The following is an 18390-nucleotide window of genomic DNA, read 5'->3' on the forward strand; positions in this document are numbered from 1 at the left end:
GGGTACCCCTGGCCTAGGCTGATAGCCCGGGGCTATCCCCGTCACCCCTGGGTGGTGGGTGGCGGGTTGATAGTGTCGGTGTTGTGTAAAAATAGAAAAATAAACATTGTCCTTACAGTCGAACTACAAGTGCAAGCAAGCCTCCCTCGTATGCTGGTACTTGGAGAACCACAAGTACCAGCATGCGGGGCATTAAGGGCCTGCTTGGACCTGTAGTTCACCTGTAAAGAAATTAGTAAAAAAACACTATACACACCATGAAATAAAAGTTTTATTACACACATACACTGTCTTACCTGCTGCCAGATGTTCGCGTCCACTTGTCATCGTAAAGTATCCGAGGGACAAACCTGCAAGAAAAAGCCATCACTCACCCTTATGTCCCGCGACGTTCTCCGCAGATATCCAATTCTGTGGGCGGAGACACTGTAACAGCATGTATCACCATACTGTAACAGTGTTGCTAATGATTTCAGTCTCCCGGTCTCTCAGCGTCGGCTTCCATTAGCGGCCGCTCATTGGCTGGGACATACGTGGAGGAGCCGCTCATTGGCAGCACGGCAGATGGTCGATATATCTGCAGATATATTGGTGCGTCTGCTGGTGTGTACGGGCGACTGCTTTCCACCTACAGCACACTTGTGTTGAGAAGAACCCACCACCCTTTTCCTTGGTTCAGTACTGGGCCCCCACATGGGTTATGCCAGGATTCCCAACATGGGTGATATCAAACGACAGCTGCATAAAACGAAGGATAGTGCTCCCAACCATGTTTTGCACTATCTATGGCTGCTGGCTATCGTGCTTTAGTACCAAAGCATGGAACCTGCAAGGAGCCCAAGCCCCACCACCAAGAAACCTCTTATTGCTCTACTAAACATCTAGACAAGTTATGTACAAACAAAGCCATCCCTTCAGCTGACAGATAAATGCTATCTGGCCTATTTAAATGCATTATGTCAAAACAGATCTGAGATACCACCACTCCTCAAAAACCGATGAATACAAGTCAGTGCATCTACCCAAAAAACTATGAACACAAGTCAGTGAACCTACCCAGAAACCAATGAACACAAGTCAGTGCACCTACCTAAAAAATAATGACTCCAAGTCAGTGCACCTACCCAAAAACCGATTAACCCAGGTCAGTGTACTTACCCAGAAACCGATGAATCCAAGTCAGTGCACCTACCCAAAAAACGATGAACCCAAGTCAGTGCACCTACCCAAAAACCGATGAACCCAAGTCAGTGCACCTACCCAGAATCCGATGAATACAACTCAGTGCACCTACCCAGAGACTGATGAACACAAGTTAGAGTACCTACCCAAAAACCGATGAACCCAAGTCAGTGCACCTACCAAGAAACCGATGAACCCAAGTCAGTGCACCTACACAGAAACCGATGAACCCAAGTCAGTGCACCTACACAGAAACCGATGAACCCGAGTCAGTGCACCTTCACAGAAACTGATGAAAACAAGTCAGTGCACCTACCTAAAACCAATGAACCCAAGTCAGTGCACCTACCTAAAACCGTTGAACCAAAGTCAGTGCACCTACCCAAAAACGGATGAACCCAAGTCAGTGGACCTACCCTGAAACCGATGAACCCAAGTCAGTGCACCTTCACAGAAACTGATGAAAACAAGTCAGTGCACCTACACAGAAACCGATGAACCCAAGTCAGTGCACCTACCCAGAAACCGATGAACCCAAGTCAGTGCACCTACACAGAAACCGATGAACCCAAGTCAGTGCACCTACCCAGAAACTGATGAAAACAAGTCAGTGCACCTACCCAAAAATGGATGAACACAAGTGCACCTACCCAGAAACTGTGGTACATAATGCTGTGTAGTATCTGGAGGAAAAGTCGACAATGTATAGGTCAACAGGCAATAGGTTGACAGGTACAAAAGGTTGACAGATACAAAATGTCCACAGTGCAAAAGGTGGACAGGTACAAATGGTCGACACTCCTATGATCGATGCAAAAAAGGTTGACACAATTATTTAAAAAAAAATGTAGGTTCCGATTACGATCAGGATTAGGGTTAGGCACTTGTGGGAAGTTTAGGGTTAGGCTGTCGGAGGGGATAGTTAGGGTTAGGCACTAGGGCAGATGTTCCCAAACGTGATCTTCAAGGCACCCTAATAGTCCAGGTTTGAACAATATTCATGCTTATCCACAGATGACTTATTTGGTACCTCTTTCAATTTGATTAACCACCTGTGCTCAGCCATGAATATCTCTAAAACCTGAACTGTTAGGGTGCCTTGAGGACTGCATTTGGGAACCTCTGCACTAGGGGGAGGGTTAGGGTAAGGCACCAGGAAGAGGGTTAGGATTAGGCAACAGGAGGGGTAGGGGTAGGCACCAGGGGGAGGGTTAGGGTTAGGCACCAGGGGGAGGGATTAGGCACCAAGGGGAGGGTTAGGGTTAGGCACCAGGGAGAGGGTTATGGTTAGGCTCCAGGGGGAGGGTTAGGATTAGGCACCACGGGGAGGGTTAAGGGTAGACAGGGCCGGCTCCTGGCATGTTTTGTCAGTGCGGCCACACAGGGGTGCCAGCAGAGCCATAACTAGACTTTTTGGTGCCCTGTGCCAGAAAAAGCATTGACGCCCCCCAACTTTTTCAAAGGGACATAATGCACCCAAAAAAGGGCCATGGCTTCATGGGGAAGGGCCAGGGAAGACAAATGAATGACCTACAATCCAGATACTTTTCTTATCCATATGGAAACAAGTAACATAACCTGAAATCAGAGTGGTTAATTATAAGCAAAAAAGGTGACCTTGATTCACTGAACAAATTCATCAACTACATCAATGACAACCCCAATAACCTCAAATTCACCACCACCTACAGCAAATAAAAAGTAGAATTTCTCGACCTCAACATATTCATTCTCAAAAACACCATACAGACCAACATATTCAGAAAATCAGTAGATGTGAACAGCTTCATACTAGCATGCAGCGGTCACCACCCAAACAGGCTGAACAACATACCACTAGGCCAATTCACCAGACTAAGGCCTGTATTTAATTATACGCGAAAAGTCAGAAAGGTTTCACCTGTCCGACTTTCCTCCTACACTGCCAGTTTCACTTATCGTGCGCGTCCCTGCTTTTCGCCCTATTCAATTACTAAACACATGAAAACGGAAAGTGGCGAATGAGTAACAGATGGAAAGTACTGTCAGAATTGAGGAAATCAGTCTGTACTCCCCAAAAAGATGCACTAACATTGGGGATCCATTTAGATGTGTTCCAATAGCCCCAATAAAACAGTTTGGGGTATTGAAGTTGTTTAAAATCCTTGCTTTTAATGTCTATGTAAATGTGGTAAAGAAAGGCATTAAGCAGTATTTTTTTGAGAAAATAAGCAGTCCTGTCAAATTTGGGGTACATGAAAATGGATGCTAGCATATTTTAAGGTCTCTAAAGTGAAGTTTTAAATAACATGAAAAAAAGCACCTGTAATCTTAAAAACACCTGACCCATCCTTGCAAAACCCCAACAAGTATATTTTTGCTAGTTTTTATGCTTGTCCCCCCACTTTTTACTTTTTCGCCCCCAAAATGAAAGTTCTTTTTTGGGGTGTTCTTCAGTTTTTTTAGGGTTTTTTTTGCACAGTTGTCCTTTGGGGGGCTGTCCCATGGGTTCTGAGTCATTTCCCGACATTTGTACCCCAAAATAAAGATTTTGCATTTCTTTTCACCTGCTATTCATAGGCAAATCTTTTTCACCTAATACATTGCATTGACTTTCCGTGTACGCAAACTTGAAATTGAATTTGGAGATAAGTCCCGAACAGGTGAAAAGCCCTAATCGGCGATACTTTTTCGTGGAAAGCAGCTTTTGGACTCTAATTGAATACAGCCCCTAAGGAGGAACTGCTCCAACATTGAGGATTTCCAAACACAAGGCATACTACTCCAAAACCAATTCCTAGAAAAACAATATGACCGACAACGTGTCTCAGATGCATTCAATAAAACCCTTAATACAGGTAGACAACCACTACTACAGTACACTGAAAGATCAGACACAACAAAAGATCAAAACATCTACTTCATAACACAATACAACAAACAAGCCTGGCAAATGCAAAAGATCATAAAAAAAACACTGGCACATCCTTCTACAGGATGAGACCCTAAGCAAAATATTACCCCCAAAGCCTAAGATTGTTATTCAGAAGGCACCTGACTTAAAATATAAATTAGTTCATAACCACATCCCCCCACACAACAAGATACAAACCACAATAGACGGCCACCACCAACGCAATGGCTTCTTCCACTGCGGTACTTGTATACCATGCAAAACAACTAACATCAGCACCACAATGCCTACACTCACCATAACATCCACGTCCAATGGCAAACTCATCAACATAAAAAACTTATGCTGCCCATCCACTAGGCGATTAAGCCTAACGATTTAGCAATAACGACCGTCGTTATCGCTCAATCATTGGTAATCGCACGCGAATCGGGCAGTAAAATGTTATAAATGACCAGCGATGCGTGCGCCCGCTGGTCATTTTTAACATCAATCATCACCCGAACATGACGGTCAACCTGACGACTGCCATCAGGTTTCCATGTTCGGGGATGATTGATCTGCATACACTGAATGTCTGAACGTTCAGTGTATGCACTTCACCCCACGGGAAACCACAGCGTCGTAATCGTGCCATCGTCCCCGCATCTAGTAGTGGATGGGCAGCATTAGGGGTCTATTTACTAAGAAGTGTTTGGAGACAGAATGAAAAGTGATAAGGTGCCAGCCAATCAGCTCCTAACTGTTATTTTTCAAACACAGCCTGTGAGATGGCAGTTAGGAGCGGATTGGTTGGCACCTTATCACTTTTCACTGTCTCCTAACAATGCTTAGTAACTAGACCCCACAATCTCCTGCCACTCAAAACGGACTATTTATCTATTAGAGTGCCCATGTCCAAAACAGTACATAGGTCGGACGATTTACAATCGACAAGATCACATGATTGCCGTGACACAACCAACCCTAACCTAGCCACAACCACCACCCAATCAGAGAAGCACTCTGGTAACAAAATCACCAACCAATCAGATCCCCTAACTGACAGCCAATCAAACGCTGACACCGGATACAAGATGACTTCTTAACTCCATTCTTGGCCAGCCCGCACCATTCATACTCCCTGAGGAAGGCCCGCGCTGGGCAAAAACATGTTGGAGTAGCATCCACATCTTCCATACCAAGCGCTACACTATGCCACAGCTAGCATGAACACCTGCACTCCCAGCGGGCCGTGCTACCCACCAGTCTGAGCCAATATCAATGCAGAGCACCACCTATACCAACACCCAGCAGGAATCAACCCGCAAAAACCCCAAGATTGGATACTCGTGCCTCATCACACAGTGCTAGCAACGTACCTGGATGTAACAGACAAGAAGGATCGATACACCATGGTCAGTCTACATTTGAAGCATCTCCTGGAAGACACCATTGTGCGACATCGACGTCACACGGTTAACCACACCAGGCCACCCGTTCCCACGTCTCTCTGCTACACATCCACAAGTATCCAGGCAGCGACCACGCATAACCAGGAAAACCAGGCAGGTAGGAAGGACGCCGCCTCTTGCTCTGAAAAGTCCACAACACTATTTGGAAATTAGACTCTGCTTAACCACGTATTGGACTCTCTGAATTCCGGAATAGACCTTCCCGGGTACTGATAATACCCACTACAACCTTCCACTTTACAACAAACACTTGCCGCGCTAACATTGTTACTGGACATTGCCACATTGACTTGTTTTGTTCTGCATGTGTTTTGTTTTGTTTTGCTGCATCCTGCATGTCCAAGATTACCCCACTTGTGTCATTTTGCACATTACAGTATTTGTTCATACCAACCCACATCTATGATTGCTACATTTCTCTGTACAAGCACCAATGTTCTGTTTATTGCTGCAGTCTATTGAGACCAGTAAACTATTATATTGCAACATTTTCGGGGGTGTCTTCACAACGGAGGCATTCCCATGTGAACGCCTGCCATTTGTGGGCAGCCCCACTGACATCACTATCTCTATTAGAGCCAGAAGCTCTCTGGGGCTTGTGGCCACGAAACCCTACCACAAGGGTCTTGTCTCAAGCCCGATGGTTGCGATGGTCTTGACCATCGCGACCATCATTCTGGCCGCACAAAAAAAAACCCCAGATTCAGAGTGAACGCTCTTTCAGAGCATCCGTCTCTGAATCAGGGATTCTATATGGAAGGGTATCCATCCCAATCTAAGCAAAAAATAAAGCCTGAAGGAGATCCACCAACCACTATATAACATAAACAACATAAACAATTTCTAAACTAGCCTGGCCTAGTGCAAAGCGGGGGGCGGAGTGAGGGCACACATATGAAGGTGAAAAGTCCCTTTAAAAAAACCATAGGGAACAGTTTGTGCCATTTAAAAATAAGTGATAACCCTTCATGCCCCCAATGAAATGGAGCCACAGCTTGTATTTTAAAGCTGGTGGATTTCCAACGTCCTAATTCTTTAATTTTGGAAATGGAATTACCGGCTATGGCCGCCAATGATGCCGCCCCTATTCTGAAGGAATGTCCTCCATATAGCATTGCATCCAAACCTAAACCAGTAATACGACATTTAAACATGAAACCAAATTGATACTTGGTAAATGGAGTGGAATCCATAAGGGAAAGCCATGCATTACCTCCCCACCCTGCTAATAAACACATAATCATGTGCCAAATACATACCCGGTGTATTTAGCACATGTACAGTATATGGGATGCTTAGGCAAGGTGACCAATCTACGCGTGTCATATTGGTCAGTTTTGGATTTGTGATTTTACATAAATTGGAAACAGCCTGGCCTCAGCCATCCCCACCTGCCGGCCGCAGTATCCTGTGGGTGGGAAAAGTTGCAGTTTAGCGCTCACAGCTGGTGAATAGATGCCTTGCGCATATTGGCATATCCCTAGAGTGATGAAAAAGGGGCGTGACATGATGCCATGCTCCCCCAAGAGTGTCCATGCCCCCTTTTTCATGTGCACTCACGCAGATTGGTGCCCCTTCTACCGGTCGGTGCCCTGTCCACAGTTCACCCTAGAATCGATTCATAGGAAAACTTCCTTGACAATTTGCCAAACATAAGAAGAACATAACATATCCACCAACCATTTCCCCCCTCAGTTCCATAGCCACCACTATGGTGAACAATTCCAACAGCAAAAGGTTCCTGGTGTGACCCTCCTCAATCAACTTCCACGGCCAAAGGCAAGTGCATCACTCTACACCAAGGTATACCCCAAAACCCTTAGACCTGGCTGCATCAGTAAACAATTGCAAGCTAGTATTGGAAGCTGGTAGGTTACCCTGACAATGGATCCCATTGAACTCGGTCAAGAAACAATCCCGCACCTCCAGGTCACATCCCAACTCAGCCGTTAGAGAAATCAAATGGTGGGCCCGAGACACACCTGCTGACACCCTCTCTAGTTTTCTACAAAAAAATTACCCGGCAGGCAAAATTCAGCAGTCCCATTAGATAATCCTTAAAGGTAACCTTATGAGACCCTTTGAATACCGACACTATTTCACGCAAACTTGACACTTTCTCAACCGGAAACTTACAACAGCATGCCACAGTGTCGATATCAATACCCGGACAAGACAGGCAGATAGTGGGTCCCTCAGTCTTACCCGCTGCTACAGGAACTCCAAATTGATGAAACAATGATTTTACCAAAGAAGATTGGAGCATCGGGAAGAACCGGCTGTGCCTATCAACAAAAAGTAATGTGCTACGTTGGCCTTGCCGGTTCCCCTCATTATGCACTATGTAAAACGTACTAAAGCATTAAAAAAATGTGCATAACACTGAGCAGTCCACTGGCAAACACTTAACATAAAACCAGAAACTTGAAACTATCAGGATGGATTTGTAGGAGTCGGAAAGTAGACTCAATGACTGCGTCCATTGTTGACCCCCCCATTAATGGAAGCAAGTGTTGCGAAACCTACAAAGGGATCCACTTGCACATTGGCCACTATTTTATGAAAAGCAATTTCCTTTAGCAGTGGCTTACAAGCTACTAGTATCAAAGGGAAAAAGCTTACTTCCCACCTGCAAAACTTGGACCCCTCTTGGGCTGAGTCACCTGTAAACATACTTCTTCATCTTTGCGACCAAAACTATTTATATGCACGCCATCAATTTTCCTGTAATCACTCATTGTAGCATCTCCACGTGGTACCAGGGGATTTTTTGAACAAAGAGTGAAAGAGGTGCATCTATTTAATACCTGAAAAATCATCTGGGGGATTATTTGCATGTTATGAAGCTACAAGAGTGTACTGTACATCCCACCAAGCCAATTAATATAAGATGTAGGTTACCTCACCTATACCACTTATAGCTTTCCCTGCCTCAAAGTCTTTTTTATCCTCATAAATTATAGTGTATATATCTATATATGGGACATAGTCTGCATCCTGGTGTACGGGATGTCGATGGTCAACATACCAGTGCCAGAATCCCTACAGCTTCGGGATCCCGGCTCCAGCATTCCGACCATCTGCATACCAAAGTTAAGTATCGGGGGTTAGGGGTGGGTTAGGTTTAGGATTATAGGTTAGGGTTAGGTACTAAGGAATTGGTACGAATTATTGCCCAACATGGGTGAAAATCCCGATCGTCCCCAGGTAAGTATTTACTAATCTAATCTCCCTCCCTAACCCTAACCCTCCTTAGGGGTTCCTAAACCTAACCTTCCCCCCAGTGCCTAACCCTAATCCCCCTCTAAGTGCCTAAACCTAACCCTCCCTTCCCTGCTGCCTAAACCTAAGTCTCCTGGAGGGGTACCTAACCCTAAGTCCCCCCCAGGGGTGCCTAACCCTAACCCTCCCTCCCCCTAGCCTAACCCTAACCTCCTGGGGGGTGTCTAACCGTAAGTCCCCCCCGGTAGCCCTAAACCTAACCCTCCCCCCCACGGTTGTCCGTGCTCGGCGTCCGGCATCCCATCGATCGGGATGCTGGGTGCCGGTCTCCCAGCATCGGTAAAATGACAGGCGTCTAGATTTAGACGCCTGTCATTTAAGCCTCGCCGGGATAAAGCAGTCGGGAAGCCCTGCCGTCGGGATTACGTCCGCCGGCCTCCTGACTGCATACCGGTACTAAGGGGGAAGGGTTAGGTTTAGGGTGCGGGGAGGGAGGGTTAGGTTTAGGGTGCGGGGAGGGAGAGGTTATGTTTAGGCACTAGGGGGGAGGTTTAGGTTAGACACTAGGGGAAGGGTTAGGGTTAGGCACTAAGGGGGAAGGGTTAGGGTTAGGGTGCGGGGATGGAAGGTTAGGTTTAGGCACTAGGGGGGAGGTTAGGGTTAGGCACTAGGGGAAGGGTTAGGGTTAGGTACTAAAGGGGAAGGGTTAGGGTGCGGGGAGGGAAGGTTAGGTTTAGGCACTAGGGGAGGGAGGTTAGGTTTAGGCACTGGGGAGGGAGGGATAGGGTTAGGGGTAAGCGTTAGGTAGCTTACCTTATAGTTTTGGGAATCTGACTGTCTGTATTCTATACCCAACTCCTACATACATACCTGCTTTTATTTTAGCGTTCACACCCCAAAGTACTGCAGCACTAGTACACTGCATAACTTCCCCTTCTGCAATTAGTATGAGCCCTCCCTGCACTGGTTTTGCCATTAATCTGCCCTTTGCTGACAGACGTTTCTCGACTAACCTAGCAATTCTAGCTGGCCCACCCTCCAGCTTTCAGGAATCCCAGCTATCGTTAGAAACTAGCCCCAGCAAATGACCAGACAGCTCATTAACCTCACCATTATCAGTTTCTGTAGTCAAAACCCTTGTCGTCATGGGATAGGTGGACACCTCTGCATCACGGTCCTCAGGGATGTACCAAGTATCTGGAGATAGAAAATGTGGTCAAATAAAAATAAATGTGAGAATATAGGGCCTAATTCAGTTGTGGACGCTTTCGATCTCACGGATTCACAATTGCGAAAACATATTAATGAGCCATTTGCTGACCAGGGCTTACAGACACCCACTGAAAGCATCTCACATCCGCCGATCACACACAAAGCCAGAGACATCCAACACAGATCAGGCGGCCATCAGCTTTCTGGTCTAAGCCTCAGCTCCTGCAGACACCGGGCTCTCCTGATGCGTGCAAGAACGCAGTGGCTGATTTATGCACGCCCAGAAGACAATATTTAAAGGCTACCGACCAGCCTGCATTTTTCTAACCACTCCCATTACCTCTCCCAAACGCTGACTACCTGCCACTCACTTTGCAAATGAATCCTTTGTGTGAGCGTAACTACTATTCAATCACATGCGCAATGGCTGACAATCGCTCAATCTGCGAAAATATAGGGATTGCTTCCATATGTGAATCAGGCCCTTAGTTAGCTTATTTTGTACTAGATACTTAGGATTAGTGCTTCAACATGGCTAAGTCACAAAGTTGTGGCGTGCTAAACGGAGTTATTTGGCATTGATTGTATAATTGTATGAGGACACATTTGTATGAGGTTATTTATCAACCGGAAAAGAGCCAAGGCTTTCTCCAATGTATTAAGTTATCACTAGGCAAATAAATGGATTCTCCTGTAGAGCCACAAGCAACGCCAGATCACTGTCCCCGCCTAGAGCTATGGGAACCGCTGCTTGTTTCAATCTTTCAGGGCACAAAGGGTCTCATTCAGAGGCGGTCGGAGGATGCGAGCGGTCGCTCAGAAACTGGGCGGCCGCTTGCATCCTGACCGCCCGCCTCTGTTGCGGTCGTTAGGCTGTGGGTTTACACCCACAGCTCTAACGACCGCTCCGGTGATGGTCGCGATGGTCAGAGACCATCGCGACCATCGGGGCTTACGACGAGACCCTAGGGTAGGGTCTCCCTTGTCGTAAGCCCCGGAGAGCTTCTGGCTCTGTCTGAGCCGGAAGCTCTCCACTGACATCACTAGTGATGTCAGTGGGGCCTCCCCTAAACAGCAGGCGTTCCCATGGGAACGCCTCCGTTTGGGCTGCCACCCCCCCGGCCCGCCTTCCAAACGGGGCGAGCTGTCAATCAACATCGACAGCTCGCCCCCTTTGGATCGAGACCCGCTACGACCGGCGCTGTTGGTCGTAGCGGGTCTCACGCATGCGCACGACGGCGCCGTCGTGCGCATGCTCTGTGGGGGGCCATCGACCCGGTCCGAGCGCATCGGCGCTAACGACCAGGTCTGAATGACCCCCAGTGTCCACAAGATTTTTCCATCTGGAAAGTAAACCCATATCTAGGAGTGCTTGTTTTGTAATTATCAAGGAGAGCCCTCACTCCAGCACCACTTTCTTTTTCTGCGTACCCAAGGACCAAACTAGGTGCACAATAACAGCAAGGAGTTTATTTTTTGTGCTGCACCTCAGCTGGTTTGCCCTTCGTAACCTGAGGCCCAGTATAAAAGGCCATGTTTTGGTAACAAAGCCTATAAATTGACAAGCATTCAGTGACATCACAGAATCAGATGGTGAGGTCGCTGGAACGTAGTGAATACATTGGTATCATGATAATTGCTTAGTCTCAGATAATAGCTGACTCCAGTGTGCGTAAGTCGCAGGAGTATATAAATATATCTTTATATACTACTAATGTAAGGGATAACGCCCATGATTACAGATAATTACCGTATTTATCAGTATTTGACAGATGGACTCCGATCACTGAGTTAAACTTTGACTTTTCATCGGTGTCTAGAATAAAACAGGATAATTTCATGTCAGTTACGCTTCCATGGGTAAATTTACTAAGATTCATGTTGGTCCCGATTTGCATTCTCGTGTGATAATATCACTTTTTGCAAATCGAGAATTCACTATCATTAAACTCAGGTGATTTGTTAATCTTTTAAGGTTGAAATCGAGTGATTTAATGCCGCAAATTTGTCCGTTTTTTTCACTAGAAATGAATTCACCATTGGCTCAAATCGGAAGTACTTTTCATTCATTTCTGCCTAAATCGGGAATTTTGGCACAAATTTTGCTATATTTGGCCATTTTACATCCAAATCGAGGAGTCAATAGAAGTTTTAAATGCTCCTCCTCCTGAGCTGCGAGTTGCCATCAAACATACACAAATCAGTGTGATTTGTGTGTTTACTAATGATTCCTTTGTTTTAAGGGTTCATTTTTAAGAAAAAAATTACGTAATTTAAGAACCAGCACCGTGCTGCAGGGCCAGTCCTGGTTTTATATATAGGGGGGAAAAATTGCGTAGGGTTCCCCCTATATTTAAAACCAGCACCAGCACCGGACCCAAACCGACCCAAACCGACCAGGAGACCCTATTACTCTATACAGCCCGGAGACCCTATTACCGAGTCTCCAGGGCCATAGCATTCTCACCCCATGCTGGTCAGGCCAAGCCAGGGATCTCAGGGGAGGTGGGGACCAAGCAGATTCTAGCTATTATATTCTAGAAGGAGCTAGTTAAATGTTAATTAGAATCTGATTGGTTGCTATGGGCAACATCACTTTTAAAACTCACTTCTAAAAACTCTCACTTTAGTAAATTTACCCCATAATATCTGAAGTTTAGAGATAGTATAGTTGTTGTTTATTACAATTTAATATATGTAATTTAATATGTATTTTGCCCCTACTTTTTTATCATTATGTCTTTAATTGTTAAATAATTTGCATATTTAGCATTGGTGTTGGGTGGGTGTATTGCAGGGGATTGGTATGATTTACCGCCGACAGCGGAAGCCCGGGGTGAAGATCCCGACTCCACTACAGGTAAGTATAAACTAACCTAACCCCTCCTAACCCTCCCTTAGGGGTTACTAGCCCTAACCTCCCCCCCAAGTGCCTAACCCCCCTCTAAGTGCCTAAACCTAAGTCTCCCGGGGGGGGGGTGCCTAACCTTAACCTCCCCCTGGGGGTGCCTTACTCTAACCCCCCCTTCCCCTAGCCTAAACCTAACCCTCCCGTGGGGTGCCTAACCTTAAGTCCCCCCTGGGAGCTCCTAACCTAACCTTCCCCCCTGCGGCTGTCCATGCCCGGCGTACCTTCGATCGGGAAGCTGGGCATCGGTCTCCCGGCATAGGTAAAATGACAGGCGTCAGGATGTTGATGCCTGTCATTTAACCCTTGCCGGGATTAGACAGTCGGGAAGCCGGTGGTCGGGATTCTGTCCGTTGGCTTCCCGACTGCTTCCCGTATTGCAGACCATTATGTAATGATATTATTACATGGATATAGATGTTTTAAATAGAGATAAAGTGCAAAAGACTTTTTTCTTTTGCACTTTATCTATATCCATGTAATAATATCATTACCATGGTCCTCAATACGGAGCAGGATTGTTATGCCAGTGGTTCAAATCCCGACAAGGCTTACCCGGCAGGACAGAATCCCGACAGCGGCAGTAAGTAACCCTAAGCCTCCCATCTCCCCCCCTAACCGTCCTTTAGGGGTGCCTAACCCTAATCTCCCCCCTAGTGCCTACCCTAACCTCCCCCCATTAGTGCCTAAACCTATCCCCCCTACCTGCTCCCAAAACCTAAACCTCCTGGGGGCGTGCCTCACCCTAACCTCCTCCCCTAGTGCCTAACCCTAACCCACCCTTCCCCTAGCCTAACCCTAACCTTCCCCGTGGGGGGTGCCTACAACCAAGTCACCCCAGGGGTCCCTAATCCTAACCCCACATCCCCAGGCTAAGTGTTGTACTTACCCCCTTCAGCGATGATCAGGATGGTGGGGGTCGGGGTTTTGGCATCGGGATCATTACAGGTGTCGGTATCTCAATGCCTGTCATGAATCCCTAGCCGGCATTCTGCCGTTGGGATTGTGACCGGCGGCCGGTCACATAACTACATCCCCTCAATGCTACCTTCCATCTCACACCAGTGCTAAATATAGTCAGTAACAATGGGGGGGGGGGTGTGTAAGAAGAGATGGTAAGTGTCAAATTCGCCATAACCAGCACTATTTGACACTTAAACCAACTTCAGTATGTATGAAAGCAGTTACTGTAGAGAAAAATCACTTTTCTCTGTTATCGGCGAACATCTAATGATTTCGATATCGCCATTAATTGGCCTGAGGTGCCGCAAAAAAACGGTAGTAACCCTAAGGGTTCCATGAAGTGAAAAAGTTTGGGAACCACTGTCTTATCACTTTGTCACAAAATCATCCGCCCCAGGTTGCTGATCCTACGGCATTCTGGGCACAAAATTGGCATATGATGTCAGAGTCCACAGACGAATACATCACAGCCAGGGGCTGGGTGAGCAGAAGGAAAGCAGTCAGTTCTACACATTTGCAAAACTGGTTTCCTTTTCTAAATGCTGGGGGATGGAGGGAGAAGGCACAGCCGTCTGGGGTGCAACCTGTCGGAGAACGCTCTTCTGGTTATGGTCGCATCTCATGGGAGGTCTGTGGGTATCTGAGCATTATTTGATTGGATTAGGTTTGATCTGGATGTAATTTGGTTGGATATGGGTAGGGTTTGGATGGATCTGGGTAGGGTGTGGTTGGATCCGGGTAGGCTTTGGTTGGATCTGAGCATGATTTGGTTGGATTTGGGTAGGATTTGGTTGGATCTGGGAAGGCTTTGATTTGATCTGAGGATTATTTGGTTGGATCTGGTTAGGGTTTGGTTGGACCTGTGCAGGATTTGGTTGGATCTGGGTAGGATTTTCATTGGATGCAGATGTTGTCTGGAGAATATTTGGCAGGTATGCAGTTTTCGCCACTGTGTCCTTACCATATAGTTGTGTACAGTGGTGTTGTGTTCCATGAGCTTAAACTATTTTGTCCTCACATCCTGGACTATCTCCTCATACTTCTGAGTAATATTTATACTTTCTAGTTTTATCTCCACAATCATATAATGGTCCACAATAACACTGCCATTATTTGGTTGGATCTAGATAGGGATTAGTTAGATCTGGGTGTAATTTGGTTGGATCTGGGTAGGGGTTGGTTGGATCTCAGAAGGCTTTGGTTGGATCTGAGCATTATTTTGTTGGATCTGGGTAGGGTTGGGTTGGATCTGGGTAGGATTTACATTGGATTTGAATATTGTCTGCATGAATCTTCGATGGGTATGCAGTTATCATCACTGTGTCCTTACCATATAGTTGTGTGCAGTGTTGTTCCTTGAGTTGAAACAATTTTGTCCTCACATCCTGGACTATCTCCTCATACGCCTGAGTGATATTTACCCCTTCTATGTATTCTATCTCCACAATCACATCATGGTCCACAATGACACTGTTGATCCTATCAGAAACAAACATTGATTATGTAGTGCTCTGCAAAGATGCTGACAGTCATTATATGTAAGTTAATGGTTCCCCTCTGGCTGGTTTTACAATTACTTTATTTGATCTCTCAGAATAGAGAACTTCTAATTGGAAACATGGCTGTTGTGCATAGGGCAAAGCTGAAAGCACTTGGTTACATGGCATCATCATTATCAATGCATACTTGCACCAGCTCTACCCTGATGGAAAAGATCCATTTGAAAACAGACATAACTTGTACTTTATGTCTAATTTCGTAGATACATCCTTTCTGTACTGGAGATATGGATGAAATCTGTATGACTGCATTGCCCGAACTTGCGGATGCTCATCTCCAGAGCATGCACTGTCCACAAACATGCAATATACAATCGATATCCAGCTTGCATTCATCTTTGCATCATCCCCTTTATTTATAAATACTTATAGAACGAGGTGCCTTTTAATAGATAACACTTTTGGCTGATTGCATCTGTCAGCCACCTCTGAAGGGCATAAAGTGGAGGAAAACACTGAAGCAAAGTGTGTCTAGCAAATGATCTCATGAATGGAGCGAGCCCCAACAACACACCCTCTCTGGTGACGCATCTGGATCCGCCCGTCCACTCTGGGCCTGAGGGAGAGATCGGAGAGAGATAGAAGGTGAGTTAGGTATGAAGAGAGGTTCCTGGTGAAAGACAAAGAAAAAAATATCTGAAAACAAAGTGAAAAGAGTCACAGGCTGTGAGAAAAAATTAGTGACATGTACAATCACTGTAGGTTATGTGTAAGTTTGGAGCTCATACAAATCACTGGAGGTCATGTACAATCTCTGGGGGTCATGTATCATCACTAGAGGTCATGTACAATCACTAGGGTTCATATACATTTCGTGGAGGCTCATATATAATCCCTAGAGTTCATGCACAGTCACTGGAGTTCATGCACAATCACTGGAGTTCATGAACAATCACTAGAGGTCATGCACAATCACTGGAGGTCATGCACAATCACTGTAGGTCATGTACAATCACTGAAGGTCAAGTACAATTTCTCTGGAGGTCAAGAACAATCACTGGAGGTTATGTACAATCACTGGGGGTCATATTCAAGGCAGACAGGATGTGCAAAATGAAAGACACCTAACACCTACTATCTGGTCTGTGGAGTAACCACAACAAACTAAAGCGTGCCTACGTTAGCAAGTCAGCAGAACAGATTGGAAAGTAAAAGTGCATGGTTCACTAGTTGCAGGGCATCTTTAAATTTGCTACTCCACAGAAGCGCAACCTGAAGGTGGAAAATGTGTAACAGTTGATGTCCATCACTTCCAAGATGGCACTGTGCTTTGGGATCATTGATGTTATTTTGCTAATCTAGTTCTGCAAAATTAAATATTGTTTTGTAGTTAGTACATGAGTGCACCTAATCCATACTTGAAATTGACCATTCACACTTCGCCCAACATTTGCACCCCTACAAATGCCACCAGTCTGCTATTCTGTGCAGAGTAAGGCGCAATTGCACTAGCATAGTCATGTGATACCCTAAAAGAGGATTTGGCACTGCACTTCTCCAATTCTGTCCATCATAAATAATCTCCACTGACCACACGGCCAGTACAATGGCACTCTTCTCAACCATTACACATATTAGTGTTAACATTTGTATTTGGCTACAGACCATTGTAAATGTAATATATTTCCCTGTAATAATCATTACATCTATCAGCAATACAATATATACTGTACTGTAAACCAGTAATATATGACAAAACACTGTTCTTATAAATCATTATCTTTGGTAACTGCCTCAGGATACCTGAGTCATTTATTGAGATATAAATGATTTGCTGTGTGTTTATTTTATTTTTTCTTCCTGCAGTACAATAGGCAGTGCTCCTACTGATCCCTGTCCATTATCCAAGGAACATTGGACAGCACTTTTGCCACTCCAGGGGGTACTAATCTTGTTAATTACCCCACTTCCAACAACCCACGGGAAGGGCCTCGGCTTTACTGATATATTAGTGCAGAGTGTGGGTATTCACAACAGCAGGTTGTCCTTACACTCATGGTCTACTTACTGTATTACAATGGAAACCTGCCCAGCACTCTGCCCATTTCTCATAACTTTTGTTTATTTTACTGAGATATTATCAGGAGATACTCTGCGAAACGCGCTGTTCTGCTGCAACTTCTCTCACCTCTACGCAGGGCCTATATTTTGATTTGGATGGCTCAGAAATCTATATATTTTACAGAACTGTTTCATTTATCTTAGAAGCACTATGGATAACACGAGAAGCTTTCTTACAGCTGTTTTCAAGCACTTGGTAGCACATGAAGACTGCTGATGCCTATGCAGTGATGCCCAATTTACACCTTCAATTATGTGACTGAATAGTATGAGTGTTTGTAGTAAACAGTATACAGTAGCAGTAGTAGTGGTAGACAGTGTTAGAAATAAAGGCTAAAGTAACATTACCCTATTTGTACACAATATAATAATGTCATGAAGCGTCATATACACAGGAGAGAAGAATGATAACACTTATTAATAACTGCTGAGGTTGCATTTTTTTAAATGCAAAATGTAATTACAAACAAATTCAAAGTAAATTAAGTTTCCCCTTTAAAAAAACAAATTTGTATTTTTCCCTGCAGTAGTAATGCAAATAGATAGCCACAATTTCATATAATATAGCTGTTAATGACATACAGTAAGTACTATAAGTTGAAAGAATCAATACACAATCAACCAATAGAATGCCATAGTGGTTATAGGAACTTACCTTAGAGAGCGGATTATCACACCCTTGTAACCTGGGATCTCTGAATAGATTTTTCGCATCTGGGTAAAAGATATAGTAGTGACAATGATTTATGACCAAATGCAAGAGACGATATAGTAGAAGTACAGATGTGTCCTATTGCACTGAGGCTTCAGTCACGTGCCAAACAGCCTCTCTCAGGACACCAGTGATGTGCTGTGAGGTCAATGGCTGGGGAGGCACACATAGAGATGGGTCTGAGAGCTGGGAGTCTGTCTCACCCCCTACTCACTGTAATGCTC

The 18390-nt window shown here is 45.2% G+C and overlaps 1 protein-coding gene across 1 annotated transcript in view; it reads right to left on the reverse strand.

Moving 5' to 3' along the window:
• The window catches only part of LOC148507477 (mucin-3A-like), a 37515-nt gene extending 19347 nt beyond the window's left edge, over positions 1 to 18168 (reverse strand). The window contains exons 1-4 of the mRNA XM_088446113.1: positions 18110 to 18168; positions 15165 to 15313; positions 11714 to 11779; positions 9862 to 9948 (exon numbers count right to left, since the gene is read on the reverse strand). Coding sequence (XP_088302239.1) covers positions 9862 to 9948; positions 11714 to 11779; positions 15165 to 15313; positions 18110 to 18168 — 361 coding nt within the window. The remainder of the gene's footprint in view (positions 1 to 9861; positions 9949 to 11713; positions 11780 to 15164; positions 15314 to 18109) is intronic.
• Between the last annotated feature and the right edge of the window lie 222 nt (positions 18169 to 18390).

The sequence above is a fragment of the Taudactylus pleione genome, unplaced genomic scaffold (genome assembly GCF_031769625.1).
Source record: "Taudactylus pleione unplaced genomic scaffold, aTauple2 ptg000393l, whole genome shotgun sequence".
Lineage (NCBI taxonomy): Eukaryota > Metazoa > Chordata > Amphibia > Anura > Myobatrachidae > Taudactylus > Taudactylus pleione.